The sequence below is a fragment of the Sitophilus oryzae genome, unplaced genomic scaffold (genome assembly GCF_002938485.1).
Source record: "Sitophilus oryzae breed Bouriz unplaced genomic scaffold, Soryzae_2.0 scaffold_1498_pilon_pilon, whole genome shotgun sequence".
NCBI lineage: Eukaryota > Metazoa > Arthropoda > Insecta > Coleoptera > Curculionidae > Sitophilus > Sitophilus oryzae.
In genome coordinates, this window is record NW_022146167.1 from 2,911,822 (window position 1) to 2,932,619 (window position 20,798).

General features: G+C 31.8%; 1 protein-coding gene across 6 annotated transcripts in view; it reads right to left on the minus strand.

The window, feature by feature from the left end:
• Nucleotides 1–20,043, minus strand: part of LOC115877759 — a 49,851-nt gene extending 29,808 nt beyond the window's left edge. For 3 of the 6 annotated variants that reach the window (XM_030894068.1, XM_030894067.1, XM_030894063.1), the window contains exons 1-14: nucleotides 19,779–20,043; nucleotides 13,540–13,647; nucleotides 8,772–8,850; nucleotides 8,588–8,708; nucleotides 7,185–7,402; nucleotides 6,763–6,859; nucleotides 6,549–6,704; nucleotides 5,921–6,066; nucleotides 5,567–5,733; nucleotides 5,366–5,507; nucleotides 3,256–3,382; nucleotides 3,008–3,121; nucleotides 1,187–1,618; nucleotides 1,016–1,036 (exon numbers count right to left, since the gene is read on the minus strand). In XM_030894068.1, coding sequence (XP_030749928.1) covers nucleotides 1,016–1,036; nucleotides 1,187–1,618; nucleotides 3,008–3,121; nucleotides 3,256–3,382; nucleotides 5,366–5,507; nucleotides 5,567–5,733; nucleotides 5,921–6,066; nucleotides 6,549–6,704; nucleotides 6,763–6,859; nucleotides 7,185–7,402; nucleotides 8,588–8,708; nucleotides 8,772–8,850; nucleotides 13,540–13,637 — 1,918 coding nt within the window. In that variant the 5' untranslated portion in view covers nucleotides 13,638–13,647; nucleotides 19,779–20,043. Of the gene's footprint in view, nucleotides 1–1,015; nucleotides 1,037–1,186; nucleotides 1,619–3,007; nucleotides 3,122–3,255; nucleotides 3,383–5,365; nucleotides 5,508–5,566; nucleotides 5,734–5,920; nucleotides 6,067–6,548; nucleotides 6,705–6,762; nucleotides 6,860–7,184; nucleotides 7,403–8,587; nucleotides 8,709–8,771; nucleotides 8,851–13,539; nucleotides 13,648–16,312; nucleotides 16,481–19,778 lie in introns of those variants that run through there. The other 3 variants (XM_030894065.1, XM_030894064.1, XM_030894066.1) reach the window with 3 other exon arrangements.
• Between the last annotated feature and the right edge of the window lie 755 nt (nucleotides 20,044–20,798).

Genomic DNA, 20,798 nt, shown 5'->3' on the forward strand with positions numbered 1-20,798 from the left:
GCATCATGAATTAAGACGATTAAAACTGTATATGTTTTAATCATATCTGCTGATAATGTGGCGAATAAATGGTGAATTAGTGTTTTATTTTGATGTTGTTTTAACTTAAGTTTGTTTCCACTTAAGATCTTAGAAATTTGAAGAGAGTTTTCAAGTAAACAATTTTTAGTCATAGTAAATCCTAAAACTATAGAACAATATTAAATGAATAAGTAATTTAACATGTTTTTTTAAATATGTTTACTCTCTATTCCCTGATTCGGTTTGTCGATGCGATTCGTTGGTTCGTTTGGAGATTCATCCATTCTATATGTGATATTTCTTTTGATGATTCGCCCAAAAACCGACATTTCGCCGAATTGCCGCATTGACGAACCGAATGAGATGAGCGAATAGTAAGTATGGCTCTATTTTCAAAGTTATATGACTTTAAAAATTATAAAGGTGTACCTGTTACCCTATTGTGCCAATTAGAATAAAAATTTAGTGTCAAAAGACAAAAATGAACAGCATTTAGAAAAAGCAAAGCATAAAGTCGACGGCAGAGCGTTAATAAGGATTTATAGATTCATATAAATTGAAGTTGAACAAATACGAATAACGCTTTCACAAAGGTTGTATTAAAATATTAATATTTTTGACTGCTCACAAATACACGTCGCGTCACTACGTACTAAGCTAGTAGGCTGTGTCTCGCTAGCTCGTGTGACACGGCTTTGAATTTTTACTCGCAGCCCACGTCCTTACCACTTTTCGTGTCGCTAGCTCGTGTCACGGCCTTGAATTTTACTCCCAGCGCGCGTAAAGAATTCACTTCAAGAATCAAATATCATTATAAGTAAAAATCTGTCTTTTGAAAGCCCTAAATTAACTAAACAGCATTAGCAGTGAGCTCTTAATTGACATAAACTTCAACTTATGAATTTATTTATAAATCCTGTATTTTATGAATGAAAAAATTATCAATGAATGATTTAAAGCAATAAAAACACAGGTCTCTCTCTACGTCACATACCTTGTTGTGTAACCATGCTGTCTACAAAATAAAAAAAAAGGAAAGTCAAAAGAAAAGAACAATTTTCGACACATCCAAGATTAATAGTCTTGTTTTTAAAATAAAATATAAATGTTAGTTAAGTGTATATTGTATAATAGTCAATTATTGCTAAAAAACTTTTTTCTGTACCTGGTATTAATATTTTCTTTGGCTTTTCTATTGGTACTGGTTTGCTTTCCGTCGGACTGATCAAATTCTGGAATTTCTCCGCAGCTTCGAAAATTCTAGATTTTCTCCTTTCCACTGGTTTTTCTTCAGACTTCTGTTGCTTCAAAGCTGGTTTTTCTTCTTTGGGCGTGGCTGTTCCGTTTTCTTTAACTTCCTCTTCTTTCTTTTCAGGTTTTGTAGTTTCTTTCTCAGTTTCCTCCACTTTTGCTTTGGTCTCGTTTTCGTTTTTGTCCGTCAAAACTTTCTTCTTGACAATCTTTTTCTTTGCTGTAGGTTTTTCTTCGGTTTTCTTGGTAAGTTCTTGTTGTTCCTTGGGCGTGGTAGGTTTTTGAAGTTTGTTCTCTTTATCTATGTTGTTCGCGATGTTTTCCTGGCTCGGTATCTCGTTAATACCTGAATAAATAAAATTTATTGTTAATAATTTATTTACAGGGTTGGTAACTTATTGTTCTGCGAAAGCTAGTAAAGTTTTGATAAGTGGATAATTAATATCAGAGATGAACATGTAAAAAACTAGCTTTTTGCGTGGAAAAAACATTTTACGAAAAGCAAAACAAAACAGTTTTTACGAATAAGTAAAGCCCCTTTAAAAACAAATTCTCTTAATATCTATAGAAAAATTTAATATATTTCATTGTTATTTTTGTTTTGTTTTGTTTAGAAATCAAAATTAATGTCAAAATCAATTGAAAGTATAGGTTGGGAAGAAATAAAGGGTAATTTTCCTCCTCTTTTTTACTTTTTGACAATTCTTACAACCTGTATTTTACATCAAGACGATTAAATGCCCATCCCTGGTGGTACTCTCCCTTTATCCCTTGTAATCACATTTATAATATTTGAATAAAAATATTAAGGAAGGAGCATATCAAAAATCTTAGATCGAACGTGATAGGGTTCTAGAATGGTTGACATAAAATTCCGGTTTATCAGTGCCGTTCTAATTTTATTCAAAACGTGTAAAAATATGATGTAGAATAGACATGGGGTAGACTCAATAATTTGTTGTTTTATTTTACGTTGTCAATAAATGTTCCTAGTTATTAAAATTGTTATAAAAATATACAAATCTAATAAAAATAGATAAGTTATATTAATTATTTATTAATACAAACATCCGATACGCTACTGAAGCAGGTAAGTCAAATTGACGTATCTGAATTCTTTGACAAGTAGTAATAATCTTTGACAAGTAGTAAATATAAGCAAAAATGCAAGAAAAAATATGTAATTAGTTAATTTTAACTGAATTTCATAAATGATCGGTTTAATACACGTATGTATATTATAGTCACTTACTAGCGAAACGTTATTCCATTATCACCAAACCAACTATTTTACAGTCTTTTTCGATAAATCGCAATAGTGTCACTGTTAATTTAAGTTCTGCTACAATTCCCTTCTAGATTTACTACCTTTAAACAACTATCAGTAGTAGAAAAAAAAAATAAATAAAATAAGTAAAGACTGACAAATCCACAAAATTTCAAATCAAATTCAAATGTGTCAAATAAATCGTCAAACAGAACTGTCAAGAATCCTCACACTAGGGCCCTCTATCCGTCGACCATGAATGAATACATTGCTAGCATTATACTCCTATAATCTTTTTATTCAAAGTTTATAATAATATCATTTGAAATTCTTCCAATTTCGGAAGTCTCACAAAAGATCGATTGACAATTAAAAAAACATAAAAAGTGGATGATATGATTACTGTAGACTGAATAAGTTTAGCCAAATTTGAAAATAAAAATCAAATATTATTCGAAATATATTTACCTTCCAGTGTTTTACTTCCCGCGATGGTTGATTGTGTCTTTTTAACCTTGGAAGCAGGTTGTTTCTTGTTCTCTTTCTCTTTGATTTCTTCCATGATTTCTTGACAAGCAGCTCCTTTAAGAGTACAAGAATTCATTGATAAAAAGAATATTCCAAATAAAGAAATCAATAGTTGCAAAAATTATAATCACCGACAATTTGAAAATTTAAAAAAACAGAAGTAATTTTATTATAACCTAGAATTTTACCTTCCACAAGTGGCTCAACATCCATCTCTTTAGAAATCGTTTGTGTGAGAGATTTATTAAGAGGCAAGGCTTCTGACATGCTGGCATCATCTTCTTGAGGCTCGTTCTCATGAATTATTCCATGAACCTTAATAAATACAAAAAATAACACTTAAAACAGTTATACCGGGTGTTGCATCGTCGAGCGGGACATAGGAAATCCCATGTAAATTTTAATGGGGTCAATTATTGGCTTCCCTAATTATTTTAGAGAATAATTCTATTTAGGTTTATTGAAGAGCACTAAAACCCACATTCAAAAGAATAACTTTAGATATTAACTTTTGATTAGCCCGTTTACGAGTTATCGCCGATTTTTTTTAAAATATTTCTCCTTGTATCCCCTGTATTTACTTATGAGCACCAGTCAAGGTAAAAGATAACTGTCAAATGAAGTTGTCATTTCAGAAATTTATCTATTTAGTACTTTATTATTATTATTAAAAACTCATACCTACATCGAAAATATTAGCAATGAATTACACTACCGAAGAAAAAGTATTGATGATTAAATGGTATTATCAAGGAAATAGTTATCAAAAGGTGTCGGACATGTTTGCTGCTCTGTATCCGAATAGACCGATACCTGGAAACTCTACAATCGAAAGGAATATCCAGAGATTTGAGACCAAAGGTACCGTAATAAATAACTGCAGATGTGAAGCAAGCCAGGAACAAAGAGAAGATGCAAGAAATGATACCGACTTGGTATTAATTAGTAGTAAGTTTATTGTGCGTGGAAGACAACGATGGAAAGATCAGCACAAGAAAACTTGAGAATGAAATAGGAACAGATCACACTACAGCGTTTCGAATTTTGAAACGACATAAATACTATTCCTTCAAATATGAAAAGCACCCAGAGCTAAGAGATGGGGACGAAATACGGGGGCAGGCGTTTTGTTTTGATATGATGGAAAGAGCAAACACGGATAGGGAATTTTTTAAAAACATGTTTCACTGATAAATGCACGTTTACCTTAAATAATGAACCCAATGTTCAAAATTATCGATATTGGAACAAAGAAAACCAACACAGGTTTGTCGAAACAAGGACGCAATATCCACAGAAAGTAAATGTTTGGGCAGGGATATTCGGACACAATATTATCGGGCCATTATTTCTTAACATGATGCCGCTAGGGAAAATCAGGAAGTTTGGTACCAAATGGATGGCTACCCGGCACATAGTACCCTGGCTGTTCGGGAATATTTAGACAATAGTTTTAACGGAAACGTTATTGGCCTAAATCATACAGTAAATTGGCCAGCAAGGTCTCCTGATATTTCGCCAAATGATTTCTTTCTCTGGGGCCATTTAAAAAAACAGGATATATATACAAGGATAAAAAATACCCAAATCTAGACGAGTTAAAAAATGCTATTTCTGCCGAATGCAATAAAATTTCAGTTTACCAACTAGCGAATGTAAGAGAATTTTATGATCGCCTGGGTTATTCTCTAGCAGTCGATGGAGGAATATTTGAACATCTTCTTAAATCCTAAAGTTCTAACAATTTAATAGTACCTAAATTAATAAGTTATTGAATATTATAATAATACTATAATTAACCTTGTAATTGATTACTTTATTTTACTTTAATTCCTATTAATTTATATTTATAAATACATTTTTAGGATTTCCGATGTAGGAATGAGTTTTCCATGAGTTTTCAATAATAATAAAGCACTAAATAGGTAAATTTCTAAAATGACAACTTCATTTGACAGTTTACTTTTACCTTGACCGGTGCTCATAAGTAAATAAAGGGCCATAAGAAAGGAGAAATATTTAAAAAGAAATCGGCGATAACTCGCAAACGAGCTAATCAAAAATATCTAAAGTTATTCTTTTGAATGTGGGTTTTAGTGCTCTTCAATAAACCTAAATAGAATTATTCTCTAAAATAATTAGGGGAGCCAATAATTGACCCCATTAAAATTTACATGGGATTTCCTATGTTCCGTCCGACGATGCAACCCGGTATAGGACCTCCAATGTCAAGACAAAAATTATCACAGATTAACAAAGGCCTCTATGACGCCTTATTTTCCATGGTACGGTACTTACCGATATATCCGCCACAGTATTTTCTTTAATAATCTTATCCTTGCGTTTGTCCAAGTTCATTCTGTCGGTGCTCAGGGTAGATTCCAGTTTCCTTTTTGGTTTACTTAGTGGAAACTCTTCATTGATTAGTTCCAATATTCTCCTTGAAATATAAAAAAATATGTTACTAAAACTCAATACAAAAATCAATAAAAACAATACCTTTCTGTTGTGGACAAGTTCATAAGACTACCGGCACTTTGAGATCTTGTTGGTATGGCACCCTCGCCTTTGACAGCTTCCTCTGCCACCTCACCTGTCACTACTAGTTTCTCGCTTTCTAGCTGAGGCGCAGGAGGCGCTAGTGACAGTAATAAATCTAATCTAACCTGGAAACAAAAGAAATGTCACTTGTTGCTTAAAAATACATCGAGTGATCAAGTGAAAACAACTTTCCCATGTTTATTGTTAAAATCGTATTTCTAAAGTACTCGTTTCGAACTTAAAAGATATTACTATGCCTAGAATGACGCTGCGTTTATGAGATTAAACGGTATAAAGAAAAAAACATCTTACCGGAGTTTGATTGGCTAAGGCTGCACTGACGTCCAAGCAGTTGACGTCATAAGTCTCGTTTACCCACCAATGAGAGCATATTTTTTCAATATCGGCTCTTTTTTCGGGGTTGACAGTCAACATATCACGAATTAGTGGAGATGCAGCTGAAATAAATAATAATTATTATTAAAGTTTCTATATACAGGGTCGGCAAGGTACGGTTTTGGGTGCAGATTTTCGTGTGTACAAAGAGTTATAACAGTCATATATATATATATATAAACAGTCAATACGCTTAGTACAATAAGATGTACTGAACTTAAATGCGATGTCTGGTCTGTACTCCTGTATGGTGCCGAGTCCTCGACATTGACAGAAGTGTCCACAAAGAAACTTGAAGATTTTGAAATGTGGCTATACAGACGAATTCTCAAAATCTCCCAGGTATACCACGTATCCAACAAGCCCTTTTCAGAAATGCTTCAAAAGGAGAACGAAATAGTGGAAATTATTTTTCTCTCTCCGACTTACAATATTGCCATAACGATTCACTCCTAGACATGTAAATACCCACCCAAAACTGTCGCTTGCCGATGCGGTATATCTACTATATTATTTTATTTTACATATTTTAAGATCTACTTACGGCTAGGCTTGGATGGTTCATAGTAATCCCCTTGGGATATCTGCTTGACCAGTCTTTTAAAGTTACTACCATCAAAGGGCATAGCTCCGTATACTAGGGTGTAAAGTAGGACTCCCAGAGACCAGCAGTCAACTTCTGGGCCATGGTATGGCGTTCCTATAAAATTAAAAATTATTTTTGGTGTTTCAGGTGGTTTCATAGATATTCTAAGTACCTTTTACGATTTCCGGTGAGGCATACAGAGGAGAACCGCAGAATGTATTGAGCAATCTTTGATCGTCGAAGACGTTCGACAATCCGAAGTCAGCAATCTGTATTGGTAAAGATATGTAGGTATATTAATGCTACTATTAAGAAACTCAAATTAATGATACCAAATACTTTAAATCAATTACTAAACAGGTTAAAAAAAAAGTGTGTAGTTCATAATGTATTATCCTACATTGTTTGTATAAAATCAGATGTTAAAATGATGAGAATCCTAGAAGTAGTTCAAATGTACCAAAAAATATTTTAAATAACTGTCTTTCAAATCAATCTAATTGCAAGATATTTTACGATAAATAGTCCACAAAAAATCTGAATTTATACAATTAGTTCAAATGTATCGTCCCCCCAATTCATTATTATTTTTACCTTAGCATTTTTATTTTCGTCTAAAAGAATATTCTCCAACTTCAAGTCCCTATGGCAGATTTTGTGTTTGTGGCAATAGTAAGACGCCGTAGCTATTTGTCTGAATATTCTTCTAGCTTCCTCTTCAGCTAACACTTTACTTTCCGATAAGTAGTCGTATAGTTCTCCACCAGCCGCATATTCCATTACCAATACCATTTTTTCTCTATTTTCAAAAACTGCAAAAAAATTAACATGTCTGCATAAATATATTATACACTTCACGTCAAAATTAACGCTATATATTAAAAGTAGTATCAAATCCAACATATCAAGGTGCGTCCACATTGCTCGTGATCCTGCTCGCGCTCTTGCTTCTGATCGTGCTTGCGTTGCTTGCGCTTCCTGTTCGTTGTGTTTCTGAAGATCTTTCAGCTTCGGCTCGCAAGCAACGGAGTCCAGATTGTAATGAAGTGCTTGCGTTCGTGCTGTTCAGACATTGATGATACCGAAGTATTTTTAATAATGGCTGCTAGTGCGATCATTATTACAAAACGAAGGAGACAAAGAGAAAAAATGGCGGTGTTGGATGTCTAATAATTTCAAAAGTAGATCCCAGCACAGTGAAAGTAAACATCTACGCGATTTACAAACAGACAGAATGTTTTTTAATATTTTTTTTATCGCATGTCCACTACTGATTTTGAAAGACTTATTACCTTAATTGGCCCCCGTATAGAAAGAAAAATACAACTTTTAATTGTATTCCGGTTAAAGAAAGAGTTAAATAAAGATTGGCCACATAACATTAAGATTCTTTGCAACTAGAGACTCACATACTAGTTTGGGTTATTTATTCAGTTTCCAAGCAAAGCATTTCAAAAATAATACCAGGCGTATGCCAAAATATAACTAAAGTTCTCAAAGATCAGATTAAGATAAGTAGGCAATATAAATATAGAGTTATATTTTATTAAAGGTATATTTAATATTATTAATCCAAGAACAAAACATAAATATTTGTAATTTTGAACAAAATAAAATTAGAAAAATCATGGTAGTATCATCATACTACAGTAAATACCGAATCCTATGAATGAAACCAACTAAAAACTTAACAAACATCGAGCGCTTTGCACCGCGCGCCGTAAGGTATGCTCGCATGGGTCCGAAGCGTCTCTTTGATGTACCGCGACAGAGCCGAACAGTCGAAACAGGCATTTTATGAGATCGCAAGTACGTGCAGCACCGCGAGCATCGCGAACATCTCGCTGCGACTGTTTGCCATGTTTTTCGTTTTTCACGTGTTCGTTTGGCCTGATCGCAAGCAATGTGGACGCAGCTTCATATTTTCTGTCCTTCATTACTAACTAAAATATGCATTAATTTTGTCAAAGAGTGTATTTTCTTTGATTTGTTTATACCTTCATATATGTGTATAATGTTAGGATGTTGTACTGAAGACATAATTTGGATTTCTCGCCTAATTCTAATAAGATCTGCGTCAGACTCAATTTTTGATTTCTTTATAGTCTTAATTGCGACCTGAAACAAGAAATATTTTAATTCAAAGTTCTTATTGTAAATAATACAATTTTGGATAAAAACCTCTTGTCCAGTCTCTTTGTTGATTCCTAGCTGCACTTTGCCAAAAGTTCCTTGTCCTAGTTTCTTTATTATGTCAAACCTGAAATAAAATTCAAAATAGAATTAACAATATCATAATAACACTATAGTCTGTCCAAGGGGAGGATCCCTGACAGTGACAGTTGTGTCTGTCATTTTAATTCACAAGAAAAACTCTAAAATCTCGGACTCATTTTTTTATAATAATCTTTGTTTATTTCTGGCAAGGATGTATTTTTAATGAAAAAATATTTTCTAACGCACTTTTTTAAACTAAACAAAAATATGAGTTGGTTAAAACAGAACATTTAAAAAAAATTTTAATGAGTTTTTAATTTTTTTCATATTGTTCCACCACTTCAAAAAATTCTAAAAAATTCCTGAGTGTAAAGAAGCATAAAAGACATTTTCTGGCGATTTTTAGTTTGTGACATATTTCACAAAGGTTAAAAAAATAAAGATTTTAATTTTCTTTCCTCCGCTAAAAATGGGCTTTTCGTTTAAGAATCATTATCATCTTAATTTTTCATGTCTTAGACTTCTAAAAATTACAAAAAATCGTCATTAATTAATTTTGAATTTTACTCTAAAAATAAAAATAAAATTGAAAAAACAGTTTCCGGCTATACCCTTTAGTTAAAGATAACAAAGATACAAAGAAGCTGAATATGGTAATTATGATGTAATATGAATTAGCCTATTGTAGAAAGTTCCCCAAAGACCACAATTGTTTATTTTCAAAAACAATACATAAATCCGTCAAGGACACGTGGGACACACTGTACATATTATTCATACAATTCAAAATGCTCCAAGCAGACAATAAAAAAAATATGACAATAAATAATGGGACAGATGTCATTAGGCGAGCCTCTGGTACTAAATTTAACTCGATTCCTAAAAATAAATAAAGGAAAAAAATAAAATAAAACTAGGTGAAATATTACTTCAAAGGTGTTCGAAGGTTAGTTAACCTACATATTTAAGAAAAAATAAAGCAAAAGTTATGCTTAATTATCACAAAAGAAGGAAATAACATGATTGGTTCGGGAAATAATTATTTTGTTGAGTTCATTAAAGTTATATTATAACAAAATTTATAACTTGAATATGAACAAATTATTGTACATGCAGAAAACCAGAAGAGTTTTTTTAGACAGATTTCGAACTAGGCGTCTTGTTGTGTTGTGAGTTGTGACAATTTCATATTAATAAAATTGCCAAGAAAATGTTAACGCGTAAAGCAATAACATTCAATAATTCAACTTTCCCGGATATTTCTCACAGCTTCATAGTTTCCCAGCTTCATAGTTCCTCACACCGATTTGATCAAAAGCATTGTATGTTTTTTTTGTTACAATTGAAATAAAAAAATACAAGACAGTTAAATAGTTTCAAAAATGCGATATTTTAATATTGTTAATCATTCAATTTATAAAATATTTGGTGTTTTACTGAGTTGTTCCGTTCTATTTTCGAAAGAAATATTCAGTTTTTTTCACTTTTTCGAAAAATACAAACAATCTACGAAATTTAGTAGCGAATTTTGCGCTAATCGACGCCCACGGATGCGCTAAACGCTCGACAGGTCATAAAATAAATATAGATTTATCGGAAAACAACTAGTTTTTAGAGAGAAAAAAAATTAAAAGCTTATATTGTCTGATTCTTTTCTCGAGCCAAAATCTTCAGCTAACAAATCAATTAATTTTAAGCTTATTTTGAAGTTTTTTTTTTCTAAAATGTTTATAGAATTGATCTCCATCACTTTGATTTAAGGGTTTAATCAAGGAGCCTTGGAAAAATAGATTTGATCGTTTAATGTTTTTCGTGTCTTGTCCTGGGGCGCTATTTTAATTGTTGTTGTCATAGTTACCGATCGGTTCTATGGCAGATATCGCAAATTTGTACCGACGAAAATCGGTATCTCTACCGTGCCCTTGTCAACCTCACGGTAGAGATACCGAGAGTCATCGGTACAAAGTTGCGATATCTGCCATAGGGCCGATCGGTAACTATGACAACAAATAATCAACACATGTTACTATATACAAATACGTACCGATAGCTGTCGGTAACTTACCGACTACCGACGATTGTACAGAATAGCGCCCCTTTCCGGTTAAAAGATGCCTAAATCGTATTTTTTTTCATATCTCAATTTTTTCAAATGGAACGAGGATGGCTCATTGTATATTTAATCATATTAATTTTTTACGAATGGAACGAGGGTGGCTCATTAGCATATTTGGAAAAAGCATTTTGTCGAATAATGAACCGCATGTTATAATTTCAAATAAACCATATGCGAAAATGTCAAAAGTTGACATATGATATGTCATTCTATTCAGAGTGTCATTTTCCATCGAATAAAGTAGAAATATACCAAGGGAGCCATTTAAAAATTTAAAGTTGTAGACATTTTCGGTGAAACAGGAAGTGACCAAAAACAATTGAATACGTCAATCCTAATTTATGTCATATTACTAACATATCAAATCTCGTTTTATCCAAAAAAAAAAAAAGTTATAGGGGTGAGCCAGTATAGAAACAATGACAGAAAATGCAATTTTCCTCTGAATTAAAATGACAGACAACAACTCTATCAGACTACCAGTCAGACAAAAGACTACCTGTCTAGTTACTACTACTTGTTAGAACAACTTTTTTTTTGTTTGCATAATTTATTTCTGTTAAGTAAAAGAGCTTTAAGAATTTAATTCGATTTTTGATATAAATCCCGGTTTATTTTCATAACAAATCGTTCGTATCCAAGATCGTATCTAAGATCGAAAAAAACGGCGTCAGCGATGGCTACGAAATGAAGATCGCTGTCATTTTATATGTAAATAGCGTGTACCCGCGACTTCGTTGGCGTCGAATTAATCATTTGTAATGGTGATAATAAAGCAAAGCAAGAATTTCCATTACATACAAACTGGATAAAATTTTCTCACATTTATGTCAGCATGAGAAAAAACAATACCTATGGCGATATTATTATATAACTTCGTAATATTTGAGGGGTAGTTTCATCTCGTTGGAATTTGACTTTCGAAAAATTGCCAAAAATAAGCTTTTTACGTCAAGCAGTTTAAGCAGAATCGTGGTTAATCAATTACCCAACTTTTTGGAACACCCTGTATGATTTTTTAAAAAAATTCAAAATATGTAAAAAAACAAAATAAATTATGCGTGTCCAAGCGTTTTCCCGAAACTCTAACCGTTTTTTTAAATAACAAATATTGTAATATTTGAGGGGCGTTTTCACCCTCTTGGAATTTGAGATTCGAGAAACCGCTCCTTATCGAACCTCTACACCCCACAGTCAATCCGTTTGCCAAAAATCAGCTTTAAACGTCTAGCAGTTTAAACAGAATCGTGATTCAATGGTCATATTTTATGAAACACCCTATATAAATTTATAAAAAAACTTAAAATATGCAAAACAACAAAATAAAATACACGTGTTTAAAAGTTTTTCCGAAAAACTCACCAGTTTTTAAATAAAAAATATTCTAATATATGAGGGGTGGTTTCGCCCCCTTAGAATTCGAGTTTCGTAAAATCCCTTCTTATCGAACCTCTACACCCTAAAGTCAATCCATTTTCCAAAAATCAGCTTTTTACGTCAAGCGCTTTAAGCAGAATCGTGATTAATCAATGACCAGATTTTTCGAAACACCCTATATACATTTTTAAAAAAATAAAATATACGTGTTTAAGCGTTTTTTTCGGAAACTTAACCGCTTTTTAAATAAAAAATATTGTAATATTTGAGGGATGGTTTCACCCCCTTGGAACTGGAATTTCGAAAAATCCCTTCTTATCGAACCTCTACACCCTAGAATCAACCTGTATGCCAAAATTGAGCTTCTTACGTTGAGTGGTTTTGAGCAGGATCGCGATTAATCAGTCAGTCACTTATTAGTATAGATTTTATACTAATCATTTTCCAGCCAACTGGACGCCGTTTTTTTTTCGATCATACGATAGAATCCACTTTTTTTCTAGGTAGATGACCCAATTGGTATTGACAACATTAGAAAGAGACGACTCTATGGAGAACTAGTTACATTGATATATCCCCACCGATATTGGACACCGTCCAGGAATCGTTCTGTGTCAAAGCGCACTGCCAAAAGTATTTAAAAACCTCGTCTTTTTATTGTCATACGCGATTAGACGGGTTTGCCGAACATTACGAACGCTTAAAATTGTTTATCGGGTGTAGACGATATACGATGCGCGGTCCAGAGAAGATGGCGTTCAGCTCTATTCAAAACTGATTCAAATCGCTCGTGTATTATTAATGTAACGCGGGTTACACACGTTACAATTTAACGTACGGCATGTCGTACGTTAAGTAGGTCGCATGTAGGTACATTAATTCAGAATTTCTTTTCATTGAAGCATTTTATAGTAAAGTGCGATTGAATTTTTTCTCTGATTTTATTTATTTATAGAGAAGGTATTATTTTCTAGGTCCAAGATCATAATATACCGGGTGTTCCTCAAGAGTGGTTCGCCCCTATAACTTTTTTATTTTTTTCTAATAAAAAAATGAGATTTGGTATGTTAGCATATGACATAAATTAGGATTAAATTTAAATCTAAATAAGGATTTTATTTTTTTCTGATATATAAACGGTTCCCGAGTTACAGTCGCCCACTATTATTGGTCCACCCTGTACATGTGCTGAATAATAAACAGGCCTAATGCTGACCCCACACTAAAGATATTTCGTACCTTTGTCTTAGTTTTTTCTTGTGGTTATGTTGTTTAACTCCTCCCGTATTTTCTATTCCGCTCATGATGCTGTTAACTGCACTGTCTTCCACACCCATTTTAATTTTTCTATAATAAAAAAAAACAAATATTAATACCTAACCCTAAAATAAATTAAATGAAATGTGTCCTCTTTTGGGGCCCCTGTGTTACATACAAAATGAATATCTGTATCTGTCTGTATGTAGAGTTTAGTAGAATATTAATATAAGTACTCCCAGCACTCTCAAAAAAATAAACATAGTTATGTAGGTACTCACCCTGAAAGCATTGATTTAATTTTAGCAATTTTACTGAAAATATTGCGTTTTGACATTTTGTTTCTCTGATTTTGACTAACCACTGTATAAATTCAACATTTCTGGCATTGGTAAACAAAGAAATTAACCAAAATCACTTTAAACATTACTATCGTAGCAGGCTAACTAATTTAAACTTAAAAAATGTTACATATAGGTAAGAAAAACAACTGAACAGAATGACGTAACCAAAACAAAATGAACTGATTATTTTTTACAAAATGAAACCATTGTTATGAGTTATATCGATTTTTAAATTCTTTCAAATTAATTCCAAATTTAATCAATTAACAGTTGTTTACACCTCAAAAGTTTAATACAAATTTAGGAAAAATGTTTGTTTACTTAAAAATTGTATTTAATACATTTAAAAAAGAAAATCTTAAATTTTTTAATGAATAAAAACATACATCTGATTGTAAATTTATTAATATTTCATTAATCTAAAACGGTCCATAAATGAAAAAAGTGTTGGGCAACAAGTTGTACAAACATGATGGGTTCAAAGCTTGTTCAAAGTTTTTGGTTTCAGAAGAAAATGTCATCAGTTAAGATATTTTACACACTGTACACTCAGAAAATACTATATTTTCGTAGATATACAAGGCGATTTCAAAATATTTTACAAAAAAGTTGTAGTTTTTTAAATATGCCAAGAAAGGCTCTAATTGGTTTACCACTGTATTTAACTGCATTGTATAAAATTCACACTTCAAAAATACTATCTTGTCATAATCTATACCTAGTGGTTTTTGAAATATGTATGGCCAATTTTAGATTAAATTTTCTACACAATTAATGCTTTTATTGTTAAAAAATCGCAGATTACAGATATTTTTTAACCGGAAGTACAATATGATCGAAAACAAAACAGCGTCAGCAATAGCTATGAAATAAAGATCGCTGTCATTTTATATATAAAAGTATATGGGAAATGTCATCGATCGTCTTTTCCAAGTCAGCAACTGGACGCCGTTTTTTTCTTGATCATACAGTATTTTATGTAAGTATGTATCTTGTTCATAGCTAATAATACTAAAATAAACAAAATCTCATGGTATATACAGGATGCTACAAAACTAGATAAGATGTTTTTCTCAAAACACTGGGTAGTCCCCTTGTATACTGGGTGCGTTTCAAAAGCGGCTCACCCCTATAACTTTTTTATTTTTTTCAGATAAAAAAAACGAGATTTGGTATGTTAGTATATGACATAAATTAGGATTGATTGACGTATTCAATTGTTTTAGGTCACTTCCTGTTTCACCGGAAATGACTACAACATTTTATTTTTAAATAGCACCCTCGGTATTTTTTTACTTTTTCGATAGAAAATGACAGTCTGAATAGAATGGCATATCATATCTCAGCTTCTGACATTTTCGCTTAAAAAAATCGTATTTTAAATTTCAATTTAGAGTGCCATGGCTGTTTTAAAAACACTAATTTTTAATCAAGGAGCCTTGGAAAAATAGGTCTGATCGTCTGATGTTTATATTGTCTTGTCCTGGCCGGTTAAGAGATGCCCAAATCGTTTTTTTTTAATCATATCTCAGTTTTTTCAAATGGAACAAGGGTGGCTTTTTACGAATACTAATTTGGTACCATACATTTGGCATTTCGAGTCAAAATGTCGTTATGAACCGCATGTTACAATTTCAAATAGACCATATATTCAGAGTGCCATTTTCTATCGAATAAAAATAAAGTAAAAAAATACCGTGGATGCCATTTAAAATTCAAAAATTGTAGTTATTTCCGGTGAAACAGGAAGTGATCGAAAATAATTGAATACGCCAATCAATCCTAATTTATGTCATATACTAATATACCAAATCTCGTCTTGTTATCTGAAAAAATTAAAAAGTTATAGGGATGAGCCACTTTTGAGACGCACCCGGTATACTGTTTATAAGTTAGTACATATAAAATTTCGTTCATTTATGTGATCTAGTAAAATACAGAGTATTATATTTGAAATAGTGGAGAAAAATAAAGCAACTACAATAGTTTTGAATCACCCTGTATACCTATTTATAATTTTTTTATAAAATGCGCTACTACTGCGCGCATTTTTAAAAATAAAGAACTGAAAGAAGCATTTTTTAAAAATATTTTAGCAAAAAAAAATAAAATTAACAGAAGACATTAAAATTTTTTGACTTATGAACCACGAGGTGATATTTTTCTACACTGAATTCAGTCTTAAATAAATTTCTAGCAGCCAAATATCTATAAAAATTAATTACGTTATTTTTTTCTTGGCACTAATTTTATCTTTCATAACTGCATTTCATTTTATAATTATTGGGCCAAAGCCACTAATTATAACATTTTTTTTCCTTCTAAGAAACAAAAACAGGAAATATTAGAGATTATTTTACCGGAAAGTGAAAAACAACAATTAATATAACATTTTTCTAATAAGTACTCACATTTTTTATAAACTTTATAAGCTGGCAGTTAAACTCAAACACAGAAATAAAGAAAATCTTTAAATTTAAACTAATCTCACCATTTGCTTAAAACATTGGCGTCTAAGTAAATACCATTAATTTTTAACACTTCTGCACCTGTGCAATAGCTAGATATCAATCAAATAAACTGATATTAATAATTTATATTTAGAGATCAAATCAAGTACATATACTGTCTTCTTTATAACATATCAGTAAAATAAGTGAAAACAAGAATAAAATTCTCGGAATTTTGAAAAACGCATATTTGTCATCACTTATCAAGTGGGCCTTGCATTTGAATCATCTGAATCATTCACTAGAACAGTATTTTAATTGTCAGATCGTATACGAAAAATATGCATCTTTGTGTAAATAAAGGTGTAAATGTTGTTGCTTGTGTAGGGATGGGCGATAATAGATTTTACTATATCGATAAGTATCGCAATTCACCTATCGATATAACGATAACTATCGAAAAATATCGATAACTATCGAATTACCGATAGTTATTGGTTTATCGATAAAAATCGATAATTTTGGACTCACCTGATGTTATTCGATATATCGATAGTTATATATACAGGGTGTTTTAAAAAAGATGTGCCACCTCTCGTGAAGAGATTGCTCGCTGCTAAAAATAAGATCTGTTTTGTTTGTAACTGTAACTCTAAAACTATGCATTTCCATACCCATGTTTATAGGAACTTTTTTTCATATTTTTTTGATGAGAAATCAATGAGTACTAATTAAAAAGTTTCGCAAGTTAATTATATTAAATTTTTATAAAGGTTGCTATTAGACTTGGATCAACGCAAATTAATAAAATTGCGTTTATCTCATCAAGGAGGCCGATTTCGACAAAATATCAAGAGATAACTTTTAATCGGCATTAAACTGCTTACATTATTTCGCTAACAAGAGAAAAAAAAGTCAGTGGCGTACATGCTTTTTTTAGAAAAATATTCTAGTGATAACCGATATGCACGTCCCTGGTGAATATGTCGACACTTTTTTAGCTTTAAAATGTGTCGCATTTATAGTAATTTTTACCCTCAAAATTTCATTCAAAACGCTAAAGTACTTGAAAGAAAATTATAATAAATCGAAAAAATATTAAGACTTCAACACCCTGTAACTATGCAACAAAGCAGAATCGGATCTATGTTGATATGAAAAATAAATCTTACTTTTACGTGAAGAATCTCCCCACAAGAGATGGCACATGTTTTTTGAAACACCCTGTATATCGAAAAAAATCTATCCCTAATCGTAACTGTCTAATATAAAAAGTCGTCTTATGAAATGTCAAAGAAAACTAAAAATATAATATGCCTCGTTTTCTTTGAATAAAAATATTATTTCATATAACAATTTTGAAAGATTTAACAAATATTCAAGTTTTTAAAAAGGGTAAATTAAATGATGTACAATAACCGATACTAATCAAAATGCTATCAATATATTGATACATACGAAAATTTTTAAGTCACCTATTGTTATTCGATATATCGATAACAATCGATAGTTATCGATATATCGAAAAAAATCCCATCCCTAGTTGCTAGTCGTCCGCTAAACGGATAAATAAAATAAATTAATAGTCCGGTTTTTACATCAACATCTTTAGAACAATTTATTAATTATTATACTTGATATCAATTAAATTTTTAGTTACGTAATCGAGGGCGCGATTTTTAAATTCATTGTTGCCAACCATGGACATATTCGGCGCCTGGCTGACTAATTGGAATTTAAATTTCCCGCTGGGGATTCAGGTGGTAGCTCTGCTGCAAAAAATGACAAGTGGCAACATTTATTTATTTATTTCCTGACATTGTCATTCGTTTTGACACTTTAGTTTTGTATTACGAGTTTTTGGTTTAAATAAACAGTGTTGTGATACTTTACGCTTAAAAATGTTTACTAGCAGACCTTGCAGTCAAACATTGTTCTTTTTAGAACCTCTTATAGTGCGAGAAGGGTACAAGTAGCTTAATAGCCGTGAAAAACTCATCACAACTTTATTAGAATATTTTGAACGGGAAAGCGGTAGTAATGGCCCTTTATGTCCGTTAAGTGTTGTTAAGGAGGTGAGTTTTGTTGTTAAAATAAAAAAAAACATCTGGTTGATTTTGTTCCTAGAAATCCTAAAAACCAAAAGACGTTTTATAAGGTTATGTAATTTCGAAGTCATTCTTTGACAGATTTTGATTCTTTGACAAATTAAGATTGTTATTATTAATCTTGATTAACGATGGATTAACGGCATATTATATACCTGATATATTTTGCTGATGTTAAAGTATCACAGGGTGTCCCAACTCTTAAATTATTAATATTAAAAAAGTTATACTTAAACCATTAAATTTTACGTAAAAAGGTATTTTTTATTTTCATAAAAATAAAAAAAAATGCATAGCGAAAAATTTACGATTTGTTAAAAATGCACATTTTTGAATAACACCTCGTAACTCCGAAACGGTAACAAATATCGATGTGCGGTTTTTACCATCATGTTTTTGATAAAAATTGAGCTCCAGACAGTCCAGACACCGATATTAGTTTTCGTCTATCTCCTATAGAAAAGAGTGTTTTCGTTTAAAAGTGTCCAATATGGCCCACCCTGTACAATCAAATCAAAAAAACCTCCATATTTTTGAAAACGTATCCCATCATGTCCCAATTTTTTTCGCACTTATTCCTTTTTACCCTGTATAACCGGACGATTATTTTTTATTTTATTTATCCGTTTAGCGGATCGCTAGACACTCCGTTATTTAAAATTGCACGTAAACGTTTGTAAACAGATGCACAACCGAAAGATGCGCTTTTTTATTTCTTCTTCGAAAGGCCGTTTCCCTGATGGTACGTAAATAAATGGAGTGAAAATTAGTCTAGAGGTCAACAGAAAAAACTGGCAATGACCTCCAAGGGTTAAATCACAGAAAAACTGTGGTAAACTTTCATTTTTCCTTGCGACCAGTTTCCATATAGGGCCACGTTCTTTATGCAATGCGATTTGTGTTACTTGTTACAAGTCAATACCCACAAAACCTCATTAAAAACCCACGTGCGGTGAATATATGTGGGCGTAGAGGACCCCATTTTGAAAATGACTGTAGAAAAAATTCTAGAGCAGAAAAAATCCAAAAAAAACGTCTAGGAAATATCAGAGAAGTACCAAATGAAATTTGAGAGGTTTTAAATGCATTCTAGACGTAACAAAGCAGAATTAAATGCATAAAACTACGGTACGTCTCGTCGTTCCCGTCCAATCCCAAACGAAAATGTCCCCTAACCTAATTATAAACTAGGATTTTTAAATATAGAATTTTTGACGTCTTGCGTCAAAAGGTTTTGTTGATAAAATGGGGGATTTTATCTGGAAAATCGCCCTTATCTAGAGCTCGACAAGATCATAAACAAACGATTTCGAACTTACCTGAAATTCGCTTATTTCCTAAGTAGGCGAGGGAGGCAAGTCCACCCAAAAGGTGCGAAAAGAGGTAAAAACTCACTAAAAAACTAAACGAAATAAATAAACTGTACAAAACACTGTTCTATACCTCGAAACAGTCTTTTTCCGCCGATTTTCACCTCACATTATGGTCGTTCTTAGCGGAAAAGCGAAATTTTCACGTTCAACACGAGAACGAATAGCACGGCCGACGCCATGTTTCTTTTCGCTGTTTAAAAATAGTCGGCGACATTGGTATGTAATTTTTTTATTTTGCGGGACGCGCGAGATGTTATTTGGGTATATTTTTTGATTCGAATTACAATTACACACGTAATGTATATCGCCCTGTACAGTTTCGTGTTTTTTTATAATGTTTATGTTCATTAAAAAATAAACCAAGCGTAACTAATGAAACAAATAAATATTAATTATTAAAATTTTTGCTTCATTACTAATATGTGTCTCATTACAAACACTGCTTATTTTCAATATGAATTTTTTTATAGGTATCTTATTGCCCCTTGCCCACTACATATTCATTTTTTTTTAAATCAAAGTTCAGATGTTTGTCTTTATATTAATTAAAAATAATTGAAGTATAATAGCAGATAGTTTAAAAAATATATAGATATTTATTTTAAAACATTCTTTCTGGATGACCTGTAGCCTTCTTGTAGTAAACAAATGCGCAATCTTTTAAACATTGTTTCTTTTTGTTTAAAGATTGTTATTATTCTACTTATTTTATTAAAAAAACTATAGATATGAAGAAGTTTTAGTAGATCTGAGACTTCTAGAAGTGTCCTAGGGTATGTTTAATAATTCATTTACTGAAAGAAATAATCAACAATTGTAAAAAATACACTGAACAAAAACACAAATGAATAAGGTCAAGTAAGTCAAGTTTAACGAATAAGAAAATATTTGCAGGAGCTCCCTATTAATTTTGACAGAGAAGTGACAGATAACTTATAGGGATGGTAACTTTGTAATTAAAAATTA